The sequence below is a fragment of the Hemicordylus capensis genome, chromosome 3, assembly GCF_027244095.1.
Source record: "Hemicordylus capensis ecotype Gifberg chromosome 3, rHemCap1.1.pri, whole genome shotgun sequence".
NCBI lineage: Eukaryota > Metazoa > Chordata > Lepidosauria > Squamata > Cordylidae > Hemicordylus > Hemicordylus capensis.
Window position 1 is genome coordinate 17,647,754 of NC_069659.1, and position 23,505 is coordinate 17,671,258.

The window sequence follows — 23,505 nt, forward strand, 5'->3', positions numbered from 1 at the left end:
CAAAAGGAAGGGCATCAAAAATTGCTCCTTCCCTGTTACATTGACACAGTTAGTTGGGAAATGCTTTTCGCCTGCTCCTCTCACTATGCCAGTGCTTCCTTGTTCTGAATGTCAGCCAGCATTTTTGCCCATGCACCAAATCAGCTGGCTACATAAATGTCTTGGAACGATCCGGCAAAGGCAGGGAAGGAATCTGTGCATTGATACATATATTTTATTTTTATTCTCCCATTCAGATTTATGTCCTGCCTTATTCTTAAAAAAGAAAAACTGGCTACAGCTAGCACAAGAATTGCAAGACACAATTGGTCCCCATGGATCAATGGAATGCATCTTCTCTCCCTCCTCCTTTCAGCTACAATCTTGTTGGCCATTCATGGCCTCCTTCACTTGGGGAGACATGATGAATGGCCCCCACAACCCAAGCCGGATCCTCCTTAAAACCACAGACCGTCAGTCTTTCCCCTTCCTTTGCTTGTCTTTAAAATAGTGCCTTTTATACTCCAGGGAGATCTTGTGTACGTGAACTACGGCAGCATAGAAGATTTCCACAGATTAGAGCGAGAGATGGGAATTAATTGTTCTGGGAAAATTGTCATTGCCAGATATGGAAAAATCTTCCGAGGAAACAAGGTAATGATGCTATCCAGTTGCAGTAGCAAGGTCTGATCTGTCTCCTTGAAGAGCAGGGATAGAAATGTGAGTGCCACTTTGGAGTTTTCCAATTAAGCGACTCCAGCGTAGGGGAGCGATTGCTCAGTGAGAGAGCTCGTGATTCCCATACAGAAGAGCTGAGCTCTGGTTCAGTCTTGTTTGGTGGAACCATGGCAATTCTGTTCCCTGTTCATACTTGGTGCATACTTTTCAACCTGCCATGGATTAGGGGTGGACATATTTGAAGTGGCAGCCCAGAACATAAATGTGGAGATTGCACCAGATCTATGCAGTGGAATCTAGATGTCCCTGATCTATGCAGTTGGATTTGGGGAGGGAGCATTTGCAGTTAGAGCCAGGAATAGTATATATGTGTGGTTGCAGAATGCAGCTGCAAAGACAAAAGCCCTATTCAGCACTGAAATGAAAAGACACTGTGATGTCATCCAACAGCCTGTCACTCCCAGGGACCAGGTGAACGCTTTGTCTGTGATAGTGGGCACCTCTGTGATCAGGAGGCTCAAAGTGGTCACCATCATGGATATGGCATTCACTTCAGAGGAGTACCACAGAAACCATGAACAGTGGGCTGAGGGGATGAGTGACAGGGCTGGGGTGCCCGGTTTTAGACATACGTGAGTTCAGCATCTTTTAGTTTAGCCTCTGAAAAGGCCAACAGGCTTTTCCCATGTTTTTGATCATGGCCCACACTCCATCCACATAGACACAGATGTCTGCAGCCTGGGACAGCTTGCCCATGAAGCAAGGTGAGGAGAAGGCCTCGGGAGGGGAGCACATCTAGCAGCATGGGAACCCTGCAGGTGTGACCCACCCACCTGGGGCAACTGCCACAGCCTCACCTTTGCCTAGGGTTGCCATATGCTGGCTTTCCAAATCCGGGTGCTTAGTTTGCATATATTATTTGAATTGGCTTAAAAATAATTTTTGAGCAGAATGGTGACTGCACATTTTGCTCCATAACTCCGCTTCTACAAGGGCTAGAGCTTAGCTTAAAAAAGAAAGAAAGAAAGCTGGAATCCGGACGGATCTGGGTGGCCTAAGCATTCTGGGTGAGAGGCTTAAAATCCAGGTAAAACCTGGAATTTCAGGGGGCATGGCAACTCTACCTTTGCCCCATGTTCTCTCCCTGGCATCTCCAAGAAAGGGCTGAGGGAGATTCCTGCCTGCAACCTTGGAGAAGCCACTGCCAGTCTATATAGAGACAATACTGCACTAGATGCAGCAAGGGTTCAAGGCAGCTTCCTATGTTCCTTTTTAGATTGTGAGCCCTTTGGAGAGAGGATTCCATCTTTATTCATTCATTTATTTTTTCTGTGTAAAGTGCTTTGGGAACATTTGTCGAAAAGTGGTATATAAATATTCGTTGTAGTAGTAGTAGTAGTAGTAGTAGTAGTAGTAGGTATTCCACTTTGTATGAAAGAGCAGCCTGAAGACAACTCCAAAATGCAGTTTTATGTGTGTATGTGTTTTTTCTAGGTGAGGAATGCAGAGCAGGCTGGTGCCAAGGGTGTTATTTTATACTCCGACCCTGCTGATTCCTGTGCCCCTGGGGTGGATCCTTACCCGCAGGGCTGGAATCTCCCTGGAGGTGGAGCCCAACGTGGGAATGTGATATTTCTGAATGGCGCTGGAGATGCCCTCACTCCAGGATATCCAGCCAAAGGTGAATAGTAGTACTGAAAAGAAACATTACATTCCTTGGCTGATATTTCTCATAGCCCTCCAGTGATGGAAGGAGGGCTGTAGGTCTGCAAGCAGCCTGCTACCCTGCTACAAAGCAGTCCAGGCAAAGAAAAGAGGGACTGTTATGTCTCTCCCCTCCCTCCAAAAGCCCTGTTCACTTGTACAAATATGTTCCTGAGGGTTGCACAGCCCTCAGGGACATATTTATACAACTGGAAAGAGCTGTTGGAAGGAGGGGAGAGACATGAAAATCACTCTGCCTTCTAGGCATGGAGGGAGGCCAGCAACAGCCCGGGATCAGCCCACCACGGCGGCCCCCCTAGCCCCGCCCCCTACATCAGTGTCTGGCATCAGACACAGGGAGCAGTTAGCCACGCCCCCTGAATCTGACATCAGACACAGGAGGCATGGACGAGCTCCCTAACAGGGCTGCATAGCCCCGTTTGGGAGCTAAATCCAGCCAGCACTGCATTTGCAGCGTGGCCAGGAGGGAGGCAGGGATACCTGCTCCAGCCACACTGCAAATGCAGCGCTAGCTGATATAGTTCCCAAAGAGGGCCGCCCCACCCCGTTAGGGAGCTAAACCATGCCCCCAGTGTCTGACATCAGACACGGGGGTGTGTCTGGGGTGTGAGGTGCGGCCCCTGAGGGGCGGCGGCCTGGGTTCTTTGAACCCGTTTGCTCAGTGGTGGCTCTGCCTCTGCTCCCTTCTATGCCGACTGCTGCACAAAAACCTTCAGTGCAGGGATGCAGAAGGCTTCTTGCCAACCTGCAGCCCTTCTTCCATCACCAAAAGGCTGCAGAGAATGCCAGCCCTTCATTTTTAGCCATGGCTAACTTATTTTATTAATTTCAATGGGATGACTCATGAGTAATTTAGTCAAGTTGTCAGCCAGCATTTCTTATTTTTCACTTAATAACTTAATTACTGAGAGCCTGAGGTGCTTTATAAGTAATAAATAGTAGTCGTAGGAGCAGTAGCACCAGCAATAGCAGTAATTGTTGGCTTTCTTGCTGCAGACTATACCTATCGCTATGATGACAGTGAGGTGGTAGGCATCTTAAAAATTCCTGTCCACCCCATTGGCTATCATGATGCTGAGCAGCTGTTGAGGTAAGTACATCTGTTGGTATCACATGCAGGTTTAGTTAATTAAACAGTGCTGTTTTAAAGCAGTCCTTGTTTGGAGATGGAGTTATGCACCATCAGTCTGCGGATTGTATGATACCTTTCAGTAGACGTGAGATGGGGAATGTGTGGCAAAAGGAATGGGATAACGACCTTACTGGCCAGAGAATATATTCTTTCTGCCCAAAGTTGAGTGATTTTCAACGTTATTTTTTCGGGAAGAATCTGACAAGTTTCCTTACTAAGAACTTTGACAGGACATTGCTCTACCAAGGACAAGTTGTATTTTATTGGAAAATCTGAAGACAATCTATGTCCCATGTGTGGTGTTATTGAAACAATTGATCGTCTTTTGTGGGATTGTATTCAGTTCTACAGTGAGCGTGAAATCTTTTTCCTATCTCTTCGTTCTGTCAATCTCTCTATTAGATCACTACAAGAACTCTTTTCAGACTGTCGAAATTGGTCGATAGCTAAGAATCTTTTGTGGAGACTTCTCAAAACGTCGTGGCTATTTGAACGACTTTAACTTTATCTGAAGATTTCTAGTAGGTGGTGTTTGTGGGACCTTACGATCCTGGTACGCCATTGCCTTCTACAAGAAGAAAAAGAAGGATGAGGTTAAAGCACAGTGCAGTATTCCCGCTAACAGGGATTCCCAGATGTTGTTGACTACAATTCCCATAATCCCCAAGCCAGAGTCATTACAACTGAGGATTCTGGGAGTTGTACTCAAAATCATCTGGGAATCCCAAGCCAAAGGCATTACAACTAAGGATTCTGGGAGTTGTAGTCAACAACATCTGGGAATTCCTGTTAGAGGGAACACTGGCACCGTGGTAGAGCATCTGCTTTGCATGCAGAAGGTCACAGATTCAATCCCTGGCAGCATTTCCAGGTCGGGCTAGGAATTAATACTCCTGCCTGAAACCTTGGAAGGCTGCTGCCAGCCAGTGCAGAGAATACTGAACTAGATGGACCAATGGTCTGACTCAGTATAAGGCAGCTTCCTATCTTTCTATGTAACAACCTGACCAACAGGGACAGCTACCGTATTTACCTGATTACAAGATGACTATGAATTTAAGAAGAGTCCCTTTAAAAATAAAGACTAAGTACAGGTTAAACCTATATTTACTCAAAAGAAGAGGACTCTGGATTTAAGATGACCACCTGGCTTCTAACGTCAAAGAACTTGCTGGCAGGGGACTGGTCTTGGATTCTGGTAAATACAGTAACATCATAGCAATTAACCACAGCTCAGGTCAGGCAAATCACCTGACATTTGTGCAGCTGTTCTGCAAATCCCTTACTCCAGTCTATAGCAGGGATTCTCAAAGTTGGGTCCCCAGATGTTTTTGGACTTCAACTCCCATAATCCTCAGCCAGAGACCACTGTACCTGGGAGTTATGGGAGTTGAAGTCCAATAACATCTGGGGACCCAACATTGAGAATCCCTGGTCTATAGTGTTTTGTGCTTATGATGATGAAGTCTCTCTGACAGTGTTTAGCTGGGCTGGTGTGATGGCTCAGAAATGTTCAGTTGCTCAGGGAACTTGCAGTCCAAATTCTGTAAGAGAAGGGGAAATTGTCTCTTTGGCTGGGATTAACCCCACACAAAGAGGCTAACTGAGGACTGAGGAGAGGTCCCAGCACAGAAGGAAATGAAGGAACAGGGGTCCCAGAGGCAAGGACACTGAAGGAAGACCACAGAATAAGCAATGGACTTAGGCCCAAATTAAACATGTTGAAGGTGTGTGAATCTCTCTCTCTCTCTCTCTCTCTCTCTCTCTCTCTCTCTCTCTCTCTCTCTCTCTCTCTCTCATATTAAAAGCAGCCATGGATCCCACCAATTTGGTTTTTTAATTGCATTTGCTTTCCCTGATGTTGTAGTGGCCCCCATTTTGAAGCCTCCTCTCTGAGTTATTTTTAGCCATAGAAGGGGGAAATAATCAAGCACAATATGGATACCAGTATGTTTTCTCTTCCACAGCTAATTGCAGATTGGGATGTGTGTGAAAATTGCATTGGGTAACTGGTGTGGGGGAGGGGTTATCATTGTTGCCAGTTTGCCAGCTTCCTCCGGAAGCCCTCTGTGCCACTAAAAGATATGTCCTCGAGGGTTGTGTAACCCTCAGGAACATATTTTCAGGTGGCACAAAAGGACTTCCTGGGGAAGGAGAGAATGTCAAAACTTCCCACTGCACCCATGCAGTTAAATTCGTTGGGAAGTTCTGTTGGGAAGTTCTCTTGCTGTACCAATACATCCTTGCTCTGTATGTCAGCCACCCACAGCTTTGTGGGTGTAATGACTATTTATTTATTTCATTTAGTCACATTTATAAAGTGCCTAACATACAGATCTCCAGGTGGTGTACCACTGTCCAAAATGCAGCAACAAGTAAAAGCACAATAAAAACAATTAAGATATGTCTTTTTCTATATGTATTTCTAATTTTAATTTAGAAAAAAAGTTTGCCCCTCTTTCTTAATGTAGTTTATGAAATCCTGTATTGAACAGTTCACAAAACTACAAAGTGTGAGTGAAAATGGGTTGACTGAACAAGTTACCTCAGGAAAAAGCAAGAGACCTATAGGCCTACTCATAGGGAGACTGCCGACAATATGGTTTGAGAAGTTTTGTCTTAGAACTCCTACTTACATAAGAGAGATCATATCCTGCAAGCAATGGTGAAAAGAACACTCTGTGCTGGTACATGTTTTTCAGCCTTTTCCTCACTTTCCCTTGCCTTAGAAATGCCTTGCAGAAATCATGATTTGAGCCAGAAAAGCATGGGGTGTGGGGAGTCAGTGCTGAATGTGAAAAATAAAGAGGTCAAGATATCTTTGCAAGGGCCTCTCTCTCTCTCTCTCGCTCTCTCTCATACACACACACACACACACACACACACACACACACTTGGAGTACAAAGTTCATTTATTATCAGACTGAAAAGTCTGGGATCCATTAAGTGTGCCTTGTTACTCAGCTTCCTTTTTTGGTCTTTCAGGAAATCAGAACCCACTCAGGCTGTCATTATCTTGAATTTATCCCTCTCTGTAGTCACACTCCGACCTAAATTAAAACCAGTGGTGCTTTTTTGGTCGTCTTTACATAGGGGACCAGTTCAGTTGGCCCCTTATGTGCATTGTTGCACATACGCATAGGAAACATAGGAAACTGCCATACACTGAGTCGGACCATTGGCCTATCTAGCTCAGCATTGTCTTCACAGACTGGCAGCGGCTTCTCCAAGGTTGCAGGCAGGAATCTCTCTCAGCCCTATCTTGGAGAAGTCAGGGAGAGAACGTGAAACTTTCTGCTCTTCCCAGAGCGGCTCCATCCCCTGAGGGGAATATCTTGCAGTGCTCACACATCAAGTCTCCCATTCAGATGCAACCAGGGCAGACCCTGCTTAGCTATGGGGACAAGTCATGCTTGCTGCCACAAGACCAACTCTCCTCTCAGCTCTCAAACGCAGCTCTCTGGCAGTTGCTACTCATTCAAATCGAAGGCCAGGGATTTCTGTGTGCAGGGCAGCGTACACTGGAAGGAAGGTGGGAAGTCTGTGGCAGGTGTCTGGATCACCTCCATGGTGATCATTTTCTACTATCTTTCCCACTGGTGTGGGTGTGCAATATTCCTGGATCCACAAATACAAGCAACAGAAAGAGCCCTATTCACACTATGTTCAATGCACATAGTATGCATTCAATGTATGCATGTAGAGTTCTGTACGTACATATAAGGCCCCTTTACATGTTATGCTGAACACTCATACAATGCGTGTAGTGTACAGATCTGTACACAGGTACAGTCAATCACATGTTATGGCGCAGCGGGGAAATGACTTCACTAGCAAGCTGGAGGTTGCCGGTTCGAATCCCCACTGGAAACACCTATATTGGGCAGCAGCGATACAGGAAGATGCTGAAAGGCATCATCTCATACTGCATGGGAGGAGGCAGTGGTAAACCCCTCCTGTATTCTACCAGAGACAACCACAGGGCTCTGTAGTCGCCAGGAGTCAAAACTGACTCGATGGCACACTTTACCTTTAGAGCAGTACACTTCCTATCTGGATGTGCATTTGAGGGGCTGGTACGCAGGTTCATTTTTAACATGAATGCAGGTACAGACATTCATACAAACAAATGTACAAGTGTACAGACATCTGTACACCCACACAGCATAATGTCTGAATTCAGTATCTGTGTGAAATAGACACTGGTACATAACTGTACATAGCTATTCACACATAATGGTGCACACAGGTACAGCAGTACACTTCGTGTCTGTACCATGCATTTGAGAGGCCTGTAACCAGGTTCACTTTTTTAATGAATGCAGGTACAGTCATTTACACAAACACGTTTGAGTGTGCAGATGCCTGTACACTTGTACAACATAATGTCTGAATAGGACTTTTATGCTCACTGCATGTACAATACTACACTTCCTATTTGTGCCTTGCACAAATTCATTTTTTCTTCTCCCCCCTCTTTTATCCTCACAACAACCCTGCAAGGTAGGTTAGGCCAAGAAAGAGCAATGCCCAAGGTCACCCAGTGAGTTTCATAAATGAGTGAAGATTTGAACTTGAGTTTCCCCTGCCCTTGTACAATACTTTAACCACTACACTGGCTATATAATTTAGAGTATAATTTAGAGTATGAATGAGAAATGGCAGGTGGAACAGGTTTCCTATGAAATAGTTTTATTAATGAAACTCTGATGTTCTCTTTTCTAATAGGGACATGGGTGGGCCTGCCCCGCCTGATGACAGCTGGAAAGGAAATCTTTCTGTGCCTTACAACATTGGACCAGGCTTTAAAGGAACTGCCTCAAAAAGGTGGGCAAAAAGTACCTCCTTGTGTCTTAGAGCAAATGATCAACAGGAAAATGGAGCCACAGTATGAGAAAATTCACTAGCCCTATGCATACTTCAGCAATTTAGGGTTACCCATCCATTCATCTACAGACTGTAGATATCAGACCCTCTTATTTGACCAGGGTTTTAATGTTCTCCTAGTTTAAGTTTATCTGTCTATAATACTTCTGTCATATTGCTGGTCTAATTGTGGTGCACGTAGACACCAACGATGTTGGGAAAGGCAGTCGGGAGGTTCTGGAAGCCGCTAGGTAGCATATTGCAGTCCAGGACCCACAGGGTACCATTCTCTGAAGTGCTACCTGTTCCACACATAGGGCCAGAGAGACAGGCAGAGCTGAGGTGTTTCAATGTGTGAATGAGATGATGGTGCCGGAAGGAGGGGTTTAGATTTGTTAGGCACTGGGATACAATTTGGGGCAAGCAAAGCCTATAAAAAGGGGACAAGCTCCACTTGAACCAAGATGGAACTAGACTGCTGGCACTTAAAATCCAAAAGTTCACAGAGCCTCATTTAAAATTGCGCCTGGGGGGTTGCCAACAGGAATTGGGTGGCAAGCCAAATCCCCTAAGGTGCAAGGGTGCAAACCTTTCAAATTCAGATAAACCAAAATGGGTCACAGTAGAACCAGGATTAGGACAGCTGGTCAAAAAGGTCAAATGACAGTAAGGGGCACCAGGTAAGAGATTAGGCCTGTAGGTATTGATATGCCACTGCCAGAAGCCTCCTAGCCAAGATGGGCGAGCTAGAATGTTTGGTTGCTAGTGAAAACATAGATATAGGCGGCGTTCACACATAATGTGAAACTGGAGGTTGCCAAACCTGCGGTTAATTTTTCTAACTGTGAATCACATTCTAGACGTCCATCCAACCGCAGGCCAGCCACCTCCATTTTCAGAGCAGGGGAGCCCCCTCCCTCTTCCTGGTCTGCTGAGGCCACATCCAAGTAAGCTCCATAGCACTCGCATTGCCAGGTTACGGGCAAGGTGCCAACACGTCTGCAGGGTGGCAGCCATTGGCCACGATCTGCAAGGGGGCGTGCCGAACATGATGGTGCCTTTTCAGAATGGTCTGCCCACACTCAGCAGGGAAAAGGCATTATAATCCCTTGAAATGCCATGCAAGCCCCCCTTCATCAGGGAAAGACTGTACTGCTATCTTCGTAAGAGCCCCGCCACAATCTCACACAAGAGCCCTGCCACGATCTCACACAAGCACAATTTCTGCCAGTGGGAGGAAGCTGGGGTGAGGGCACTGTTTTCCTGTAAATCAGGAAAGGGAAGGGAACATGTTGACTTCCTAGGAGGGGATATGTATATGAAGGAGAGCGAAGGATGTTGGGGTCTGGCTCGCTGTGAGCAAGGATGCTCTTGTGACAGCTCACCCTCGCAAAGCAGTCCATGGAGACCAAACCACACTCCTGTCCCCATAGTGGGACTAGCACTCTCATGAGAGGGCCAGTCTACCGTGGAGGACCTTAGACTTGCCAACCTTCAGACTTCCTTTGGACTGCACACTCATGAGCTGAGTTACCCAAATAAAAGAGGGGGGTTGTGTGGGCCCCCTGTTCTATCTGCTTAATGATCAGTCTTTTGTGTTGCGATCCCCTCCTCTCCAGGGGAGGGGAGCCTTTGACGTACCCAAAGGAGATTCTGAATGATCTCCATGTGTTTGGGCATAGCTGGGTGGGCAGACTGGGGAAACATTGGGACCGGGGAAAGATCTTAACCATTGTTCAGCTTTCCCAGGATTGGACCAGCGTTGCTTCCTATGCAATCTGCTGCTTCTGGGAATCACAGGAGAGGGGAGCCCTGGTTGTCTGCAAACCAAGAAGAGTGGGGTCACCGTTCTCTGCAAAAATAGCGATGGACATGTTGTAATGGATGGACAGGCTGGCAGAGGGCCCACTTTGACTACACTTATTTGCAGCAGTCGCCAAGATAGGGAGAGGTATTGCAGGGGTGCCCATCCCTGCGGCTTGCTTGTATCAAGCAACCAGGCTGGGTGGCATCTGCTATCCAGCCCGCACGTGTGTCTCCATGGCCTGACGCTCTTGTGAATGAGCGGCGAGAGGGAACCTCACCACTGGCACTGGCAGCATAGCTCCTCCAAACTCCAGACTGGGTCTAGTGCTCGAACACCGACTGGTTCTGGCCTCCATGCATGTGTTGGTCTAGCGCTTGGAGGAGCCACGCTGCTGCCGCCAGTGGTGGTGGTAAGTTGCCCTCTCTCTCCTCCCCCCTTTACTAGTATTTTAAAGGCAGGGTCCCCCCCCCTTTGCTTGTAAAGGGGAATCCTCACCAGATTCCCAGAACCAGTTTTGAACCAGTTCTGCCCAGTTTGACCCTAGAACTGAGCTGGGTGCTGATTCGACTCGAATCAGCTTGTTGTCCGGCAGTCCGGTTTGAATTCAGCTTGAATTCAAACTGAACTACCAGAATCAGTTCCATGCACACCTCTAATTGAAAATAAACATGCTAATATTATGATGTCCTTATAAAAATCGATAGTGTGACCACATTTGGAGTACTGTGTACTGTTCTGGTCACCATATCTTAAGAAGGACATTGTTGAACTGGAAAAGGTGCAGAAGAGGCAACTGAGATGATCAGGGGCCTAGAGCACCTTCTTTTTGAGGAAAGGCTACAGATTCTGGGGCTTTTTAGTTTGGAAAAGAGGCGACTACGGGGAGGCATGGTAGAGGTTTATAAAATTATAAATGGAATAGAAAGAGTGGGCAGAGAGAAATTCTCCTCTTTCTCTTGCAACACTAGAACCAAAGATCATCCCATGAAACCGAAGGCCAGGAAATTTAGGACCAACAAAAGGAAGTACTTTTTCTTGCAGCACATATTTAATATATGGAATTCTCTGCCACGGGATGTGGTGATGGCCTCTAGCTTGGATGGCTTTAAAAGGGACTTGGACAAAGTCATGGAGGACAGGTCTATCAATGGCTACTAGTCTGAAAGCTATAGGTCACCTCCAGCCTCAGAGGCAAGTTGCCTCTCAATACCAGTTACAGGTGAGCAACAGCAAGAGACAGGGCATGCCCTGTCTCTTGCCTGTGGGCTTCTCAAAGGCATCTGATGGGCCACTGTGGGAAACAGGATGTTGAATTAGATAAGCCTTGGGCCTGATCCAGCAGGGCTGGTCTTATGCTATGTTTTTATGCTAGTGCAGTATAGTTATGCAAGCACAATAGGTGCCTGGATGTAGACCTGTGTCTGCAAGTTTTCTCCTCCAAAACTAATGGCAGTTTAGACAGGGCAATTGGAATTGAGGCCACAGAGTATGAGAAAGAGTCCCCTCTCCCCCATGTGTCCAGCCAAAACCACCTCCACCCTGGGCAGCTCCTTTCTGAAGAAAGACAACAAGAATTTCGATCACAGAATTCCCACATCAAACGTAATTTGAGACCCACAACCCACTTTTAACCCTAATTTGCAATATGCAGGACCCACTTTTAATTTTTTTTCATCACATAATTGTTGCAGCTCCATCTTCTGGTCAGCTCTTGCTTTTGGAGATAAAAACGAGAGCTGGGCAGCAGGTAGAGCTGTAAAAATTATGTGAGGAGCCTGCATCTGATTAGAGCTACTGGAAAGGAAGACAGAAGGCAGTAGGAGTGTGTGGAGGTGAACAACAACAAATATTTATATACAACTTTTCAACAAAAGTTTCTAAAGCAGTTTACATAGAGAAATAATTAATAAATAAAGATTGGGGTCTGTCCCCAAAAGCCTTACAATCTAAAAAGAAACATAAGATAGACACCAGCAACAGTCTCTGGAGGTACCGTGCTGGGTGGGGGATAGGGCCAGTTACTCTCCCCCTGCTAAATAAAGAGAATCACCACATTTAAAAGGTGCCTCTTTGCCAAATTAGCAGGGGTTAAGTACATTCACACTTGAAACTTCTGAGAAACCCTCTCACGTAATATAGCTTATTGCTATCTGGAAAGACCTTTCATCAGCCGCATCCTGGGAGTTTGCTTCTTCTGGCCATACCAGTGTGTGACAGAACATTAGAAACAGAAACAGTTATTTATGTGTGTGTGTGTGTGTATGTGTGCCCCGCTTTATAGTTAAATAATTTTTGCAGTGGCCTTGCACAAAGTATTATTAAAACAATAAAAAAGTAATCGCAGCATCAAAATACAAAAATACTAGACTTGTGATATCCAAGACCAGAAGAACAGCCCTCCTGGATCAGGCCAAAGGCCAGTTGAGTCCAGCATCGCGTAGCACCACAAGCCCTGCAAGCTTCTTAAATGTGCACAACGTCTCTTGTGCTAGTACATCACTGGTCTGGAACTGAGCCACAAAATACCCCCCCCTACCCTGCTTGCAAAGCTGTATTGAGAACTTACAATTTTGTGCCCATAGATTTTCCCCTCAGTGGCTAATTGCACTTGTGGGGGGGAGGCAATTTCAGGGGCTTGACTCAGAGGCAGGGCAGTCCCCCTGTGATACAGCCCCCAGTCAAATCAGTCAGCCCCCACCACCTCTGAGGCTGCTTTTTGAAGACACCGAGGGGAAATTCACCCAATTGTAGAGTTCCCTTGACCCATTCACTATGGCCTGGAAACAGCTAAAGATGACTGCTCTTTTGGGTTTACATGAGTGTAGGGTAATTGCAAATGTTCGACCCTAATCTTTTCCAGCCTTCAGCTGTTTAACTTTTAAAAGGTGCTATTACTTCTTAACCTGATGAGGTTTACTGTTTGGATTTGTTTTTAATGGCTTTAGAAAGGTCAAAATGCACATTCACAGCTTCAAGAAAATGGCAAAGATTTACAACGTCATTGGTACTCTCCGAGGGGCAACAGAGCCAGGTAAAGCGACCCTCTTGCTCAATTACTTTATTTAGCACATTTCTATGCTGCCCCACATACAAGTCTCTGGGTTGTTCACAAATAATCGAAAAACACAATTAAAACATCAATACAATTAATACAGTTTAAGAGAGAGATAAAAACTCTAGAATGTAAAACTTAAAATGATAAATTAAAAGTCTGATTAAGCAGGTATTTTTTCAGATCTTTATTTAAAACATCCAGAGAAAAGGAGGCTCTAATTTGAGCAGGAGAGGAGGCTCTAAGCATGTTCTAAAGTCCTGGGGCAACCCTAGAAAAGGCCTGGTTTTGAGCTGCCACCAAGCAAACCTGTGATAACCACAACCAGACTTCCCCTGATATCTGAATAGGCAGAAGAGTTCATGAAGAAGAAGGTGTGCATTCTCTTAGATACCTTCCCCTGCAAAATAACCAGACAACAGATACCTTTGGTACATAGGGAATATACAGGTTGGAAAATAACACCATTTCAAAGGGATGTCATTGCATTTCTGTTGTATTTTGGCCCGTACTTAAGAAATGCAAAACTACTGTATGCAATTAACTGCCACTGATTGTGGTGATGGCCATGATCTTAAACCAGACATGGCACCCAATGTGTCATTCTGCTTGCATTCCTTTTCCGTACTTAAAACAGCAGCTTCAGGGTAGGCACCTTGGAAGCAGGTCTAATTCTTGTGAGCTCTGGGCGTTGCAGCCGTGACAACAGCATTTTCTGACACCAAGAAGGCCAAATGTGACAATCTGCCGATTGTGCAACTGGGACCTGCCTCTTTGGTTTTTTAAATGGAAAGAGCTGCTCTGCAGGGCCCCAATCCAGATCAAGACCACAGAGGAGGGAGCTGTCTTGAAGCCTTCCTCCCCATCAAATCCAGACGGGGAGGTGTGGGGGCTGTGGCTTATATTTGCCCCAGAAGGCAATATCCCATGGGTGTCCATAGGGACTTTCCTCTCAGGGCTTTCTCCTAAGGTAGCCATTTGAGGGGGATATCTAGATCAGGGATGTGGTGGGGTCAGGAGTTCAAGCCTCCCTTCACCTGATGAGGTGCTGCTGGTATGGATCAGACCCCTGTGCAGCTGCTATTTCGCCTTCCTTTAGAAAAGCAAACATGCCAGAACCAATCATGCAATAGGTATTTTTTATTTTATGTATTTATTTTTCAAATTTGTAAACCTCCCTAAACTTCCGTCTCAGGGTGGCTTACAACAACAGAAAGCAGGTTAAAAATGAAAACCTTAAAGCAATTTAAAACCACAGATCTAGTTAAAAAGCTTGGGTGGAAAAATGAGTCTTTAGAGACTTTTTAAAAGTTGTCAGAGATGGGGAGGCTCTTATAGCAGCAGGGAGCACATTCGAGAGTCTTGGGGCAGCAACAGAGAAGGCCCATCCCTGCATCAGATGAACTGGTGGCAACTGCAGATGAACCTCTCCAGATGACCTCAATGGGTATAACATCTAGTCTAGGTTTATGCAACAGCAGGCCACTGTATTGGTCTGGGCAGCTCTGACCTGTATGGTGGGGAGGGCTTTCGTTAGTGAGGGAAAGATTAGCTCCATCCCAGCTTAATGCAACCAATGACCTGTGTCTAGCAGCTAACTTATAAGCAGGAGCTACAACTGCTGGGTTTCTTTCACTGTGGCCGGATCTCTGGACCAGAATCAGGGTCAGATTGGGAGGATGGGTTCAAAGAACTCAAGCCACTGGGCTCCTGAGAACTGCCTGGCTTGCTCCTTTCCCCTTGCTCCAGCCAGCCTTTCCCAGCTGGCTTCATTGTGGGCTGGATTTTTTCTTTATTCCCAAGAGAATGAAGAAGACACCCAACCAACAATGAAGTAAGCTGGGAAATTAGGTCTTGAGGGCCATGCTGGCCAGTGTTCCCTCTAACAGGGATTCCCAGATGTTGACTACAACTCCCACAATCCCCAAGCAAAAGCCATTGTAGCTGGGGATTCTGGGAGTTGTAGTCAACAACATCTGGGAATCCCTGTTAGAGGGAACACTGAGCTGGCCTTTCCAAGTGCTGGCCATTTCTCCTGCTCCCATCATCCCCAGCCACAATGGTTGAAGGACCTTGTGGCTGGGAATGATGGGAGTTATAGTCACACTGTTGGGAATTCTCTCTGGTAAGAGATACCCTTCTATTACAGCAGAGTGCACAGACCCCAAACACAGCGGCATCTGTCCAGGCATGCATGTATGCTGAGAGCAAAAGAAACTTGGAGCCAGTTCATAGTTTCAAATCAATATGAGGAGTCTTTATTGGAGAACTCCATTCTAGATAGGAAAGTGGAGAGATAGGATCTCTAATCTATCTAGCTAGCTGGATGCAGAGAGATGCTATCTGCATCTCTACACACATGGTGCAGAGAGAGAGGCGAGCGTGTGTGCTAGAGAGAAGAGAGGAAGGAAGAAGGGAAGGGAGGCAGGCAGGCAGGAAGTCCCTGAGAGTAGCAATCTACATATCAAAGGGATAGTGTCAGAGCAGTAGAGAGGAGGAATGACCAATGTCTTAACCCCTCTGACTCACTAGTCTGTCCCCCTCTGTCCTTGAGGCATGAGGCAGCGCAGAGTCTTTCACTTCCAACACACACAACATCTGCGGTCCCAAGGTTGGCAATCCCTGGTTTATATTCCAGTTACTCAGGCAGCTGGCCCAGGTAGAAATAGTCTGGCTGGCTACTTTCTTGAAAGAGCAGGATGTGATGTTGGCTGCAAGAGGGAGAGAAAAGCGGGTGCATCTTTGTCTCTACTCCTCCCATCCTTGGGTGGACTTCTTAATTAGCTTCCATATATTTCATAAAAGTTTCCTTCCCCGTTCCTTTAGACCGGTACGTTATCTTGGGAGGCCACCGTGATTCTTGGGTGTTTGGTGGGATTGATCCTCAGAGTGGAGCTGCTGTTGTCCATGAGATTGTCAGAAGCTTTGGGAAGCTGAAGCAGCAAGGTGAGTGTCATGAAAGTTCAGAAGAAGGCAGCCATGATAGGCCAAGACGACTTTATTGTGTTACAGGATGAGACGAGTTCAGCAAGAAGGACAGGCAGGAAGCAGGAAGGGACACTGCCTCCAATTAGGATCACTACTAGCAAATGCTTGTGTCACCTATCAGCTGCATATATCACAACATTTCCACACAGTGAAGGAATCCATATCCTCAAGATCTGCATAGTTTCCAGTGCACAGGGAGAATCTGACACAGCTGTGTGTGGACACAGCAAGTCTGGGCGTACACTGCAATTAAAAAAAACAAACCCTGCACCTAGGAAAGCTGGATTCTGCAACCTGCAGAAATTATGCAAATGAAGCACATCTGCACTTGTTTAGCACCATTCATTTTTCAATTTTGACTATTTTGCACAGTTTATTCTAACCCTCTCATGTCCCCCCCCCCACCGCCTGTAAATAGCATCCACAAAGAGGGAAGTGATTCAGATTGGGGTCACAGCATGGGGGAGGAAGGCTTTAACGATTCCCCCTACTACACTACTGATCCAGGCTGCCCTTCTCAGTGGCTACTATATGCCCCAGAGGGGTTGCTGCCATTGGCACCAATGAGATTCCTCCCAGGACAAATAGCAGTTATGCAAGGTGGATGAGATCCATTTTGAGATGCAAGGGGGAAAAGATGATTCCCCCCCCCGGTTCTGATTTGGATCCCCCTCCCATGGCTGCAATTTAGCAGGAGAGAAACCCCAAGCACACAGGGGTCCGTGACAGGCTTGCTGTAACATTCTGTTTGGTCTTGAGATCCTCAGGCAGCTGAACTCTTTTCCAGGTACCACATTCTGGGGCTTCTTCTGCACTCTCTTGGAACCATAGCAAAGTGCACACAGGACCATAGCAGCATCCTGCATCCCCCATGAATGTGTTACAAAATTGTCATTTACTGAGGCTGTAAATGTCTATGCCGATGGGAATGTAGGAAGCTGCCATCTTCGGAGTCAGACCATTTGCCCACCTTGCTCAATAATGCCTATTCTGACCGGCAGCTTCTCCAGGGTTTCAGGCAGGAGTCTCTCCTAGCCCTGCCAGGGACTGAACCTGGGACCTTCTGCATGCAAAGCAGATGCTCTGCCACTGAGCTATAGCTCCAACTTACAGCTGACAGCGCTCACATGTGGTCACCAATCCAAATGCAAACTGGGGCAGACCCTGCTTAGCAAAGGGGACAATTCATGCTCAAGCTGGTCTTGTGGTAGCAAGCATGACTTGTCCCCTTAGCTAAGCAGGGTCCACCCTGGTTGCATATGAAAGGGAGACTAGAAGTGTGAGCACTGTAAGACATTCCCCTTAGGGGATGGAGCTGCTCTGGGAAGAGCAGAAGGTTTCAAGTTCCCTCCCTGGCAGCATCTCCAAGATAGGGCTGAGAGAGATTCCTGCCTGCAAGCTTGGAGAAGCCGCTGCTGCCAGTATGTGTAGACAGTCCTGAGCTAGATAGACCAATGGCTGACTCAGTATATGGCAGCTTCCTATGATCCTATGTTCCTAACCTCAAGACCAGATCTCCTCCCTGAGAAATGAATGAAATAAAATTCCAAATGGAGACTCGGCCTTTGAACTTCGAGGATTTCAGTCCTTTGCAACTATTTTGCAGAACAGCTGCAAGTCTGCATGCATTCACATTGCTACAGTCCTATTGCGATCAATGGGATGAGCTAAGCAGCCTCACGCTGTACAGGACTGCAGCCAAAATGCTGAGTATTCACAGAAAGGAAAGAATGGCGAAGGCATTGCTACAGTTCGCCTTTGAGTTGAGTTTGTGATAATGAGGGGCTTTATGAGACAATGGCTTGTTATTTTGAATGATCAGATTATAATTGCAAAGGACTGAGTCAGGCTGGCATGAAGGGCAGTTTGCAAAAAGAATAGAGAACAATTTTTAGTTATTATAAAATGAATGGGGCAGGATACAAAATACAAATTAAAGGATCAGATGTATCACCAGGTTGCAGGGAGCAATTTGTAGGGGGCGGGGAAGACAAAATGCTTCCTCCAAATCCTTCCAACCAGATCTTTGAAATCTCCCCACCACCCTTTGCAAGGCTAGGAGTTACGGATATGACAAATATTTATATACTGCTTCTCAACCAAATTTCCCAAAGCAGTTTACATAGATATAAAAAAATAAAATGGCTCCCTGTCCCCAAGGGCTTGCGATCTTAAAAAAACAACAACAACAAAACACCACTGTAAGACAGCCACCAGCAACAGCCGCTGAAGGGATGCTGTGCTGGGGATGGATAGGGCCAATTGTTCTCCCCCTGCTAAACAAAGAGAATCGCCACTTTAAAATGGTGAATCTGCTCAGTTAGACTTTGGGAGAGGCCATAGCTCGATGGTAGAGCACCTGCTTTGCATGCAGAAGGTCCCAGATTCAAGTCCTGGCATCTCCAGGGAGGACTGGAAAAGATGAGCCAATAGTCTGATATGGTTTAAGCTAGTTCCATAGGTAAGGGACAGGGATTGTAGGTCAGTGGTAGAGTATCTGATTTGCATTCCGAAGGTCCCAGTTTCAATCCCTGGCAGCATCTTCCGGTAGGGCTGGGAGAGACCCTGCCCCAAACCTCGAAGAGCTGCTGCCAGTCAGTGTAGACAACAGCGAGCTAGATGGACCAGTGGTCTAATTCAGTATAATGCAGCATCCATTGTTCCCATGTTCTTTGTGGAGCTGTAGTCAGGGGGATCATATGGTCTTTCACATGAGCATCTGAAGGTGCTTCGGGTGGGTAATGGGTTCCTACCCCAATCTTTTCCTACCCCAATCCTCACAATGAGCAGGGTCTCTGCACACCCAGTGCGCATGCACAAGTAATGCAGTTGGGCTTTGTTTTAGAATCGACAAGCTGGTTTTTCCGAGGACTGAAAGAGCTGCCCCAGGATGTATTGCACTGGCTGGGGATGGGACAGTAATAAATAAGTAAATAAATATGTATATAAAATTTTGAAATAACGTTTAAATTTTATATATATATATGTTAATATTTAATATATAATAACATACATATTAAAATGAATATATATGATGAATATCATAATCCAGATATTACAATATCTGATTATTGTAATAACAACAATTCTATAAATATTGCTACTGTAGGGTGGAGACCTAGAAGAACGGTGATATTTGCCAGCTGGGATGCAGAGGAGTTTGGCTTGATAGGATCTACAGAGTGGGCAGAGGTAAGTCAGTAATAAGTAAAGTGTAATACCTGGCATTTGTGTAGCACGGAGGTTCTCAACTTTGGGCTCTCGGATGTTGTTGGACTATAACTCCCATCTGTATCTTGGAAGTTCCTGTAGAGAACTGCCATATAAGAAATCTCTTGTTTAAAAGAAAAATGAAAATAAATGAGTAGGAATGAGTGTTGTGAAATTGGACCCATCATTCATTTCATAGCCCAGATATTCTCAAATGTCGGTCCCTGGATGTTGTTGGACTACAACTCCCATCATCCCCAGCTACAATGGCCCGCTGAGGAGCCTGGTTTGAGAAGCCCTGTCATAATCCATTCGTTCCAGAACACATGGAGCTCGATTCAAATGAATCTGTCTTATCAGGTTCCAATTTCTAAAAATACAAATGTGTACCCTTTGCTCTGAATATTGATGAATTTCTTTCCCATCTGCATAGTTTATGACCCATGCATTTGCACTTCAAGTGCTAATTCAGTAACATATGTAAATCACAAACTCTTATCACTTTTCATCTTTCAATATGTTATGAATCCCAGAAAGGTTTTCTGAAATATCATTTTTTGTGTGTAGAAAAGGTCAAAAGCAATCAAAATCATAATTCAGAAAACCTCAATATTGTGTCTAAGTTAACATGGGTGATACAAACTTTCTACTGTAGGGTTAGATCTGTGATGGCCCATACACACATGCAGGTCATCACTTGTCACTGAATGATGAACTTGCATGTGTGAACTGACCCACAGAGTAATACTTCAGGCGTGAACCTGAATTTATTTTTTCCTTTATTTCAGGAACATGTCAAAATATTACAGGAGCGTGGGGTGGCTTATATCAATGCTGATTCCTCCATAGAAGGTAAAAGACACAGGGTTTGATAGAGGAAGGAGGGGCATAATCACTATGTTGTCATTGATTGGTTGATTGGTTGATTAAGTGTTGTTGTTACGTTGGTGTCCACTCTTAGCGACCACATAGATAGATTCTCTCCAGGATGATCTGTCTTCAACTTGGCCTTTAAGCTCTCTCAGTGGTGCATTCGTTGCTGTCATCATTGAGTCCATCCACCTTGCTGCTGGTCATCCCCTTCTTCTCTTTCCTTCAACTTTCCCCAGCATTATGGAATTCTCAAGGATGTTGGGTCTTTGCATAATGTGTCCAAAGTATGATAGTTTGAGCCTGGTCATTTGTGCCTCGAGTGAAAATTCTGGATTGATTTGTTCTATGACCCATTGTTCTATGATTATGTTCTATGAAACATAATGATAGTTTATTTGTTAAACACAGGGTTAAATTTGTAAAGCCTTCTGAACATCCTTGTGAACTTGTAATATTCCCCCTGCCCCCTTGGTTGAGATGAGATTTTTCTCGATGACTGCATTTTTTTTGTTGCTACAGAATTTGGGAAAGAACATCAGATTAGCCACACTGCATCAGGCCAAAGGTTTATCGGGTCCCAGCACTCTTTTCCCCAACAGTGCTTGGGAAGAGATGCCTCAGGGAAGTGCATCATCAGGGCATGATAGAGACAAGCATCCACTGCTTTTTGTCCCTAGCATCTGGTGTGCAGAGGAAGACAGAAATGTCGTTCACACGGCCACAAGGGGGAAGTGGAACGGACGGCAGGAGCCTACTTGCCTTCCCCCAGACGACCAGAGCCCAATCAGGGCTCTGCTGCCTGCACGCCCACATGAGTGGCACAGCGAGAAGACAAGTGGTGATCGGGCTTGCCTTCTGCATCAATTTAAATAACATCAATCCATGTGTCTCCGCCTACTGTCTCATTCCAAGTTGTCTGCTTTGTTTTGATCCAGATGTCTCTGTACATTGTTTCAGGCAACTACACACTTCGGGTTGAATGTACCCCACTGATGTACAGCCTGGTATACAATCTGACTAAAGAGGTAAAAAAAAAGTGCTTTGGGGAGGAAAAAAAATAAGTTTGTTGAATAATGAAGCTGCTTTATACTGAGTTGGACCATTGGTCCACTCTGGCCCAGGACTGTCTACTCTGATAGGCAGCAGCTCTCTGGGGTCTCGGGCAAAGGTTTTTCTCAGTCCTGAGACTTGTGATTGGCTGACAAGTATCTTGGCTGAAGAAGCCAGGGCAAAAAAGGAGCCTGCTCCTAATGCAATCAGAGCCTTCCCTTTAACCACACATGGGGGGGGTAGAGGAGCAATTTTTTCTGATCTTCCCTGCCTTTGGAAGTGCCCTGTGCCTTCTGAAAATATGTCCCTGAGGGCTGCATAGCCCTCAGGGACATATTTTTGGAAGGCAAATAACACTTCCAAAGGTAGGGAAGATCAAATTGCCACCCCTCCCCCCATCGTGCGCTGAGGTAGGTGGAAGCTGCATTCATCAGAATGTCAGCCAATGTTTATAGTAGTAGATGTCACAGATGTCACAATATTTATAATAGTAGATGTCACAGACTGAGCCACAGACCTAATGTCTACCACAGGTCCTAAGGTCTCACTCAGAGCACAGGAGTGTGGGGGGGTGACATGTGGATTACTATAATGCCTCTGATTTTCAGTTTCCCTCGAACTTTCAGTTGAGAAATAAAAGGATTGGGGAATATAATTAAAGCCAATGGTTTCCTTTTTAGGTATGTTAATAACATGGCAGCATGAGGCAACAGAGTTAGTAACCTCAGTGGTGGCTCTCCCTCTACTCCTTGCATGTTTTCAATCCAGTTCAGATCTTGCAGGGTGCCTCCTGCCTGCCATCTCCATTTTAGTGTAATGTGGGGGGTATCAGGATGCCAGTCTCTTTTATTTTCATACTAGATGACCTGGCGCAGAGCATCTGTGCCCCTGGTTCTCCCTGTCTCTCCCCCCGCCCACATCTCTTCAGCTGTTCTCCCTCCCACCCAGCCCCGGTTTGCTCCCCCTTACTCAGCCCCAGTTTGTTCTCCCTGCCCAGTGGCCGGGCGGCTTGGATGCCGCTTCTTCTCCCTGCCCAGCGGCCGTCTGGCCTGGCCGCTGCTTCCTCTCACTGGCCTCTTGCCTTCCTCTCCCCCTCCCTCGCTCGCAAAATCTCGCAAGAACTGCCACGCACGGGATTAGCGATGGGTACACCTTAGGAAAATATATAGATAGACAGATATGCAAAATCTATTATGTTTTAATAGATATCCAGCCCTGACAAAGGCTTTGAAGGCAAATCTCTCTATGAAAGCTGGTACGAGAAGAGCCCATCAACAGAACATAAAGATGTCCCCAGGTACATGCAGGTGGGGGTAGAAATTGGAAGTTTGTTATTCTTTTCAGAGATGGGGTTTCTTTTTGTCGTAGCTGAAGTGGAAGAACAGGCTTAATGTGAAAATGCTGCCACAGCATGTTTTGCAAGACAGAGGTAGGACAGAGGAACTTAGGAAGCTGCTTTATACTCAGTTGGACCATTGATCCATCTAGATCAGTATTGTCTACACAGACTGGCAGCAACATGCCACGGTTTGGGGCAGGTGTCTTTCTCAGCTCTTTAGGAGAGGAGAGCTGGTCTTGTGGTAGCAAGCATGACTTGTCCCCATAGCTAAGCAGTATCTGCCCTGGTTGCATATGAATGGGAGACTTGATGTGTGAGCACTGCAAGATATTCCCCTCAGGGGATGAAGCCGCTCTGGGAAGAGCAGAAGGTTTCAAGTTCCCTCCCTGGCAGCATCTCCAGATCGGGCTGAGAGAGATTCCTGCCTGCAACCTTGGAGAAGCCACTGCCAGTCTGTGAAGACAATACTGAGCTAGATAGACCAGTGGTCTGACTCAGTATATGGCAGTTTCCTATGTTCCTATGTTCCTGCCAGGTATTGAACGTGTGACCTTCTGCATTCAAAGCAGATGTTCTGTCACTGAGCTATAGCCCTATCCCCAGCTATTGAGCCAGGACAGCAAAGCTTGACTTCCCTCCAGAAGCACAAATACACCACTTTGGTCCTGTTTCCCCCATAAACACAAAGTAATCTTAGGTAGCTTTAACTAGGATTTTATTCAGAACAACTCCAGATTCTCCTTCCCCTTCCTCTCCCTTTTCCTTCTGACTCCACTCCCCACACGCTCTACAGGATCCCCACTGGG

The 23,505-nt window shown here is 46.0% G+C and overlaps 1 protein-coding gene across 5 annotated transcripts in view; it reads left to right on the top strand.

The window, feature by feature from the left end:
• The window catches only part of LOC128352500 (putative N-acetylated-alpha-linked acidic dipeptidase), a 61,602-nt gene that overhangs the window by 19,962 nt on the left and 18,135 nt on the right, over positions 1–23,505 (top strand). For 3 of the 5 annotated variants that reach the window (XR_008320451.1, XM_053313132.1, XM_053313135.1), the window contains 10 exons: positions 508–633; positions 2,152–2,338; positions 3,379–3,472; positions 8,243–8,341; positions 13,133–13,218; positions 16,066–16,185; positions 19,337–19,419; positions 20,226–20,289; positions 21,268–21,335; positions 22,566–22,657. Coding sequence is in view for 4 of the 5 variants with exons in the window: in XM_053313132.1 (XP_053169107.1) it covers positions 508–633; positions 2,152–2,338; positions 3,379–3,472; positions 8,243–8,341; positions 13,133–13,218; positions 16,066–16,185; positions 19,337–19,419; positions 20,226–20,289; positions 21,268–21,335; positions 22,566–22,657 (1,019 nt within the window). In the remaining variant the exon portion in view is untranslated. The remainder of the gene's footprint in view (positions 1–507; positions 634–2,151; positions 2,339–3,378; positions 3,473–8,242; positions 8,342–13,132; positions 13,219–16,065; positions 16,186–19,336; positions 19,420–20,225; positions 20,290–21,267; positions 21,336–22,565; positions 22,658–23,505) is intronic. The other 2 variants (XM_053313133.1, XM_053313134.1) reach the window with 2 other exon arrangements.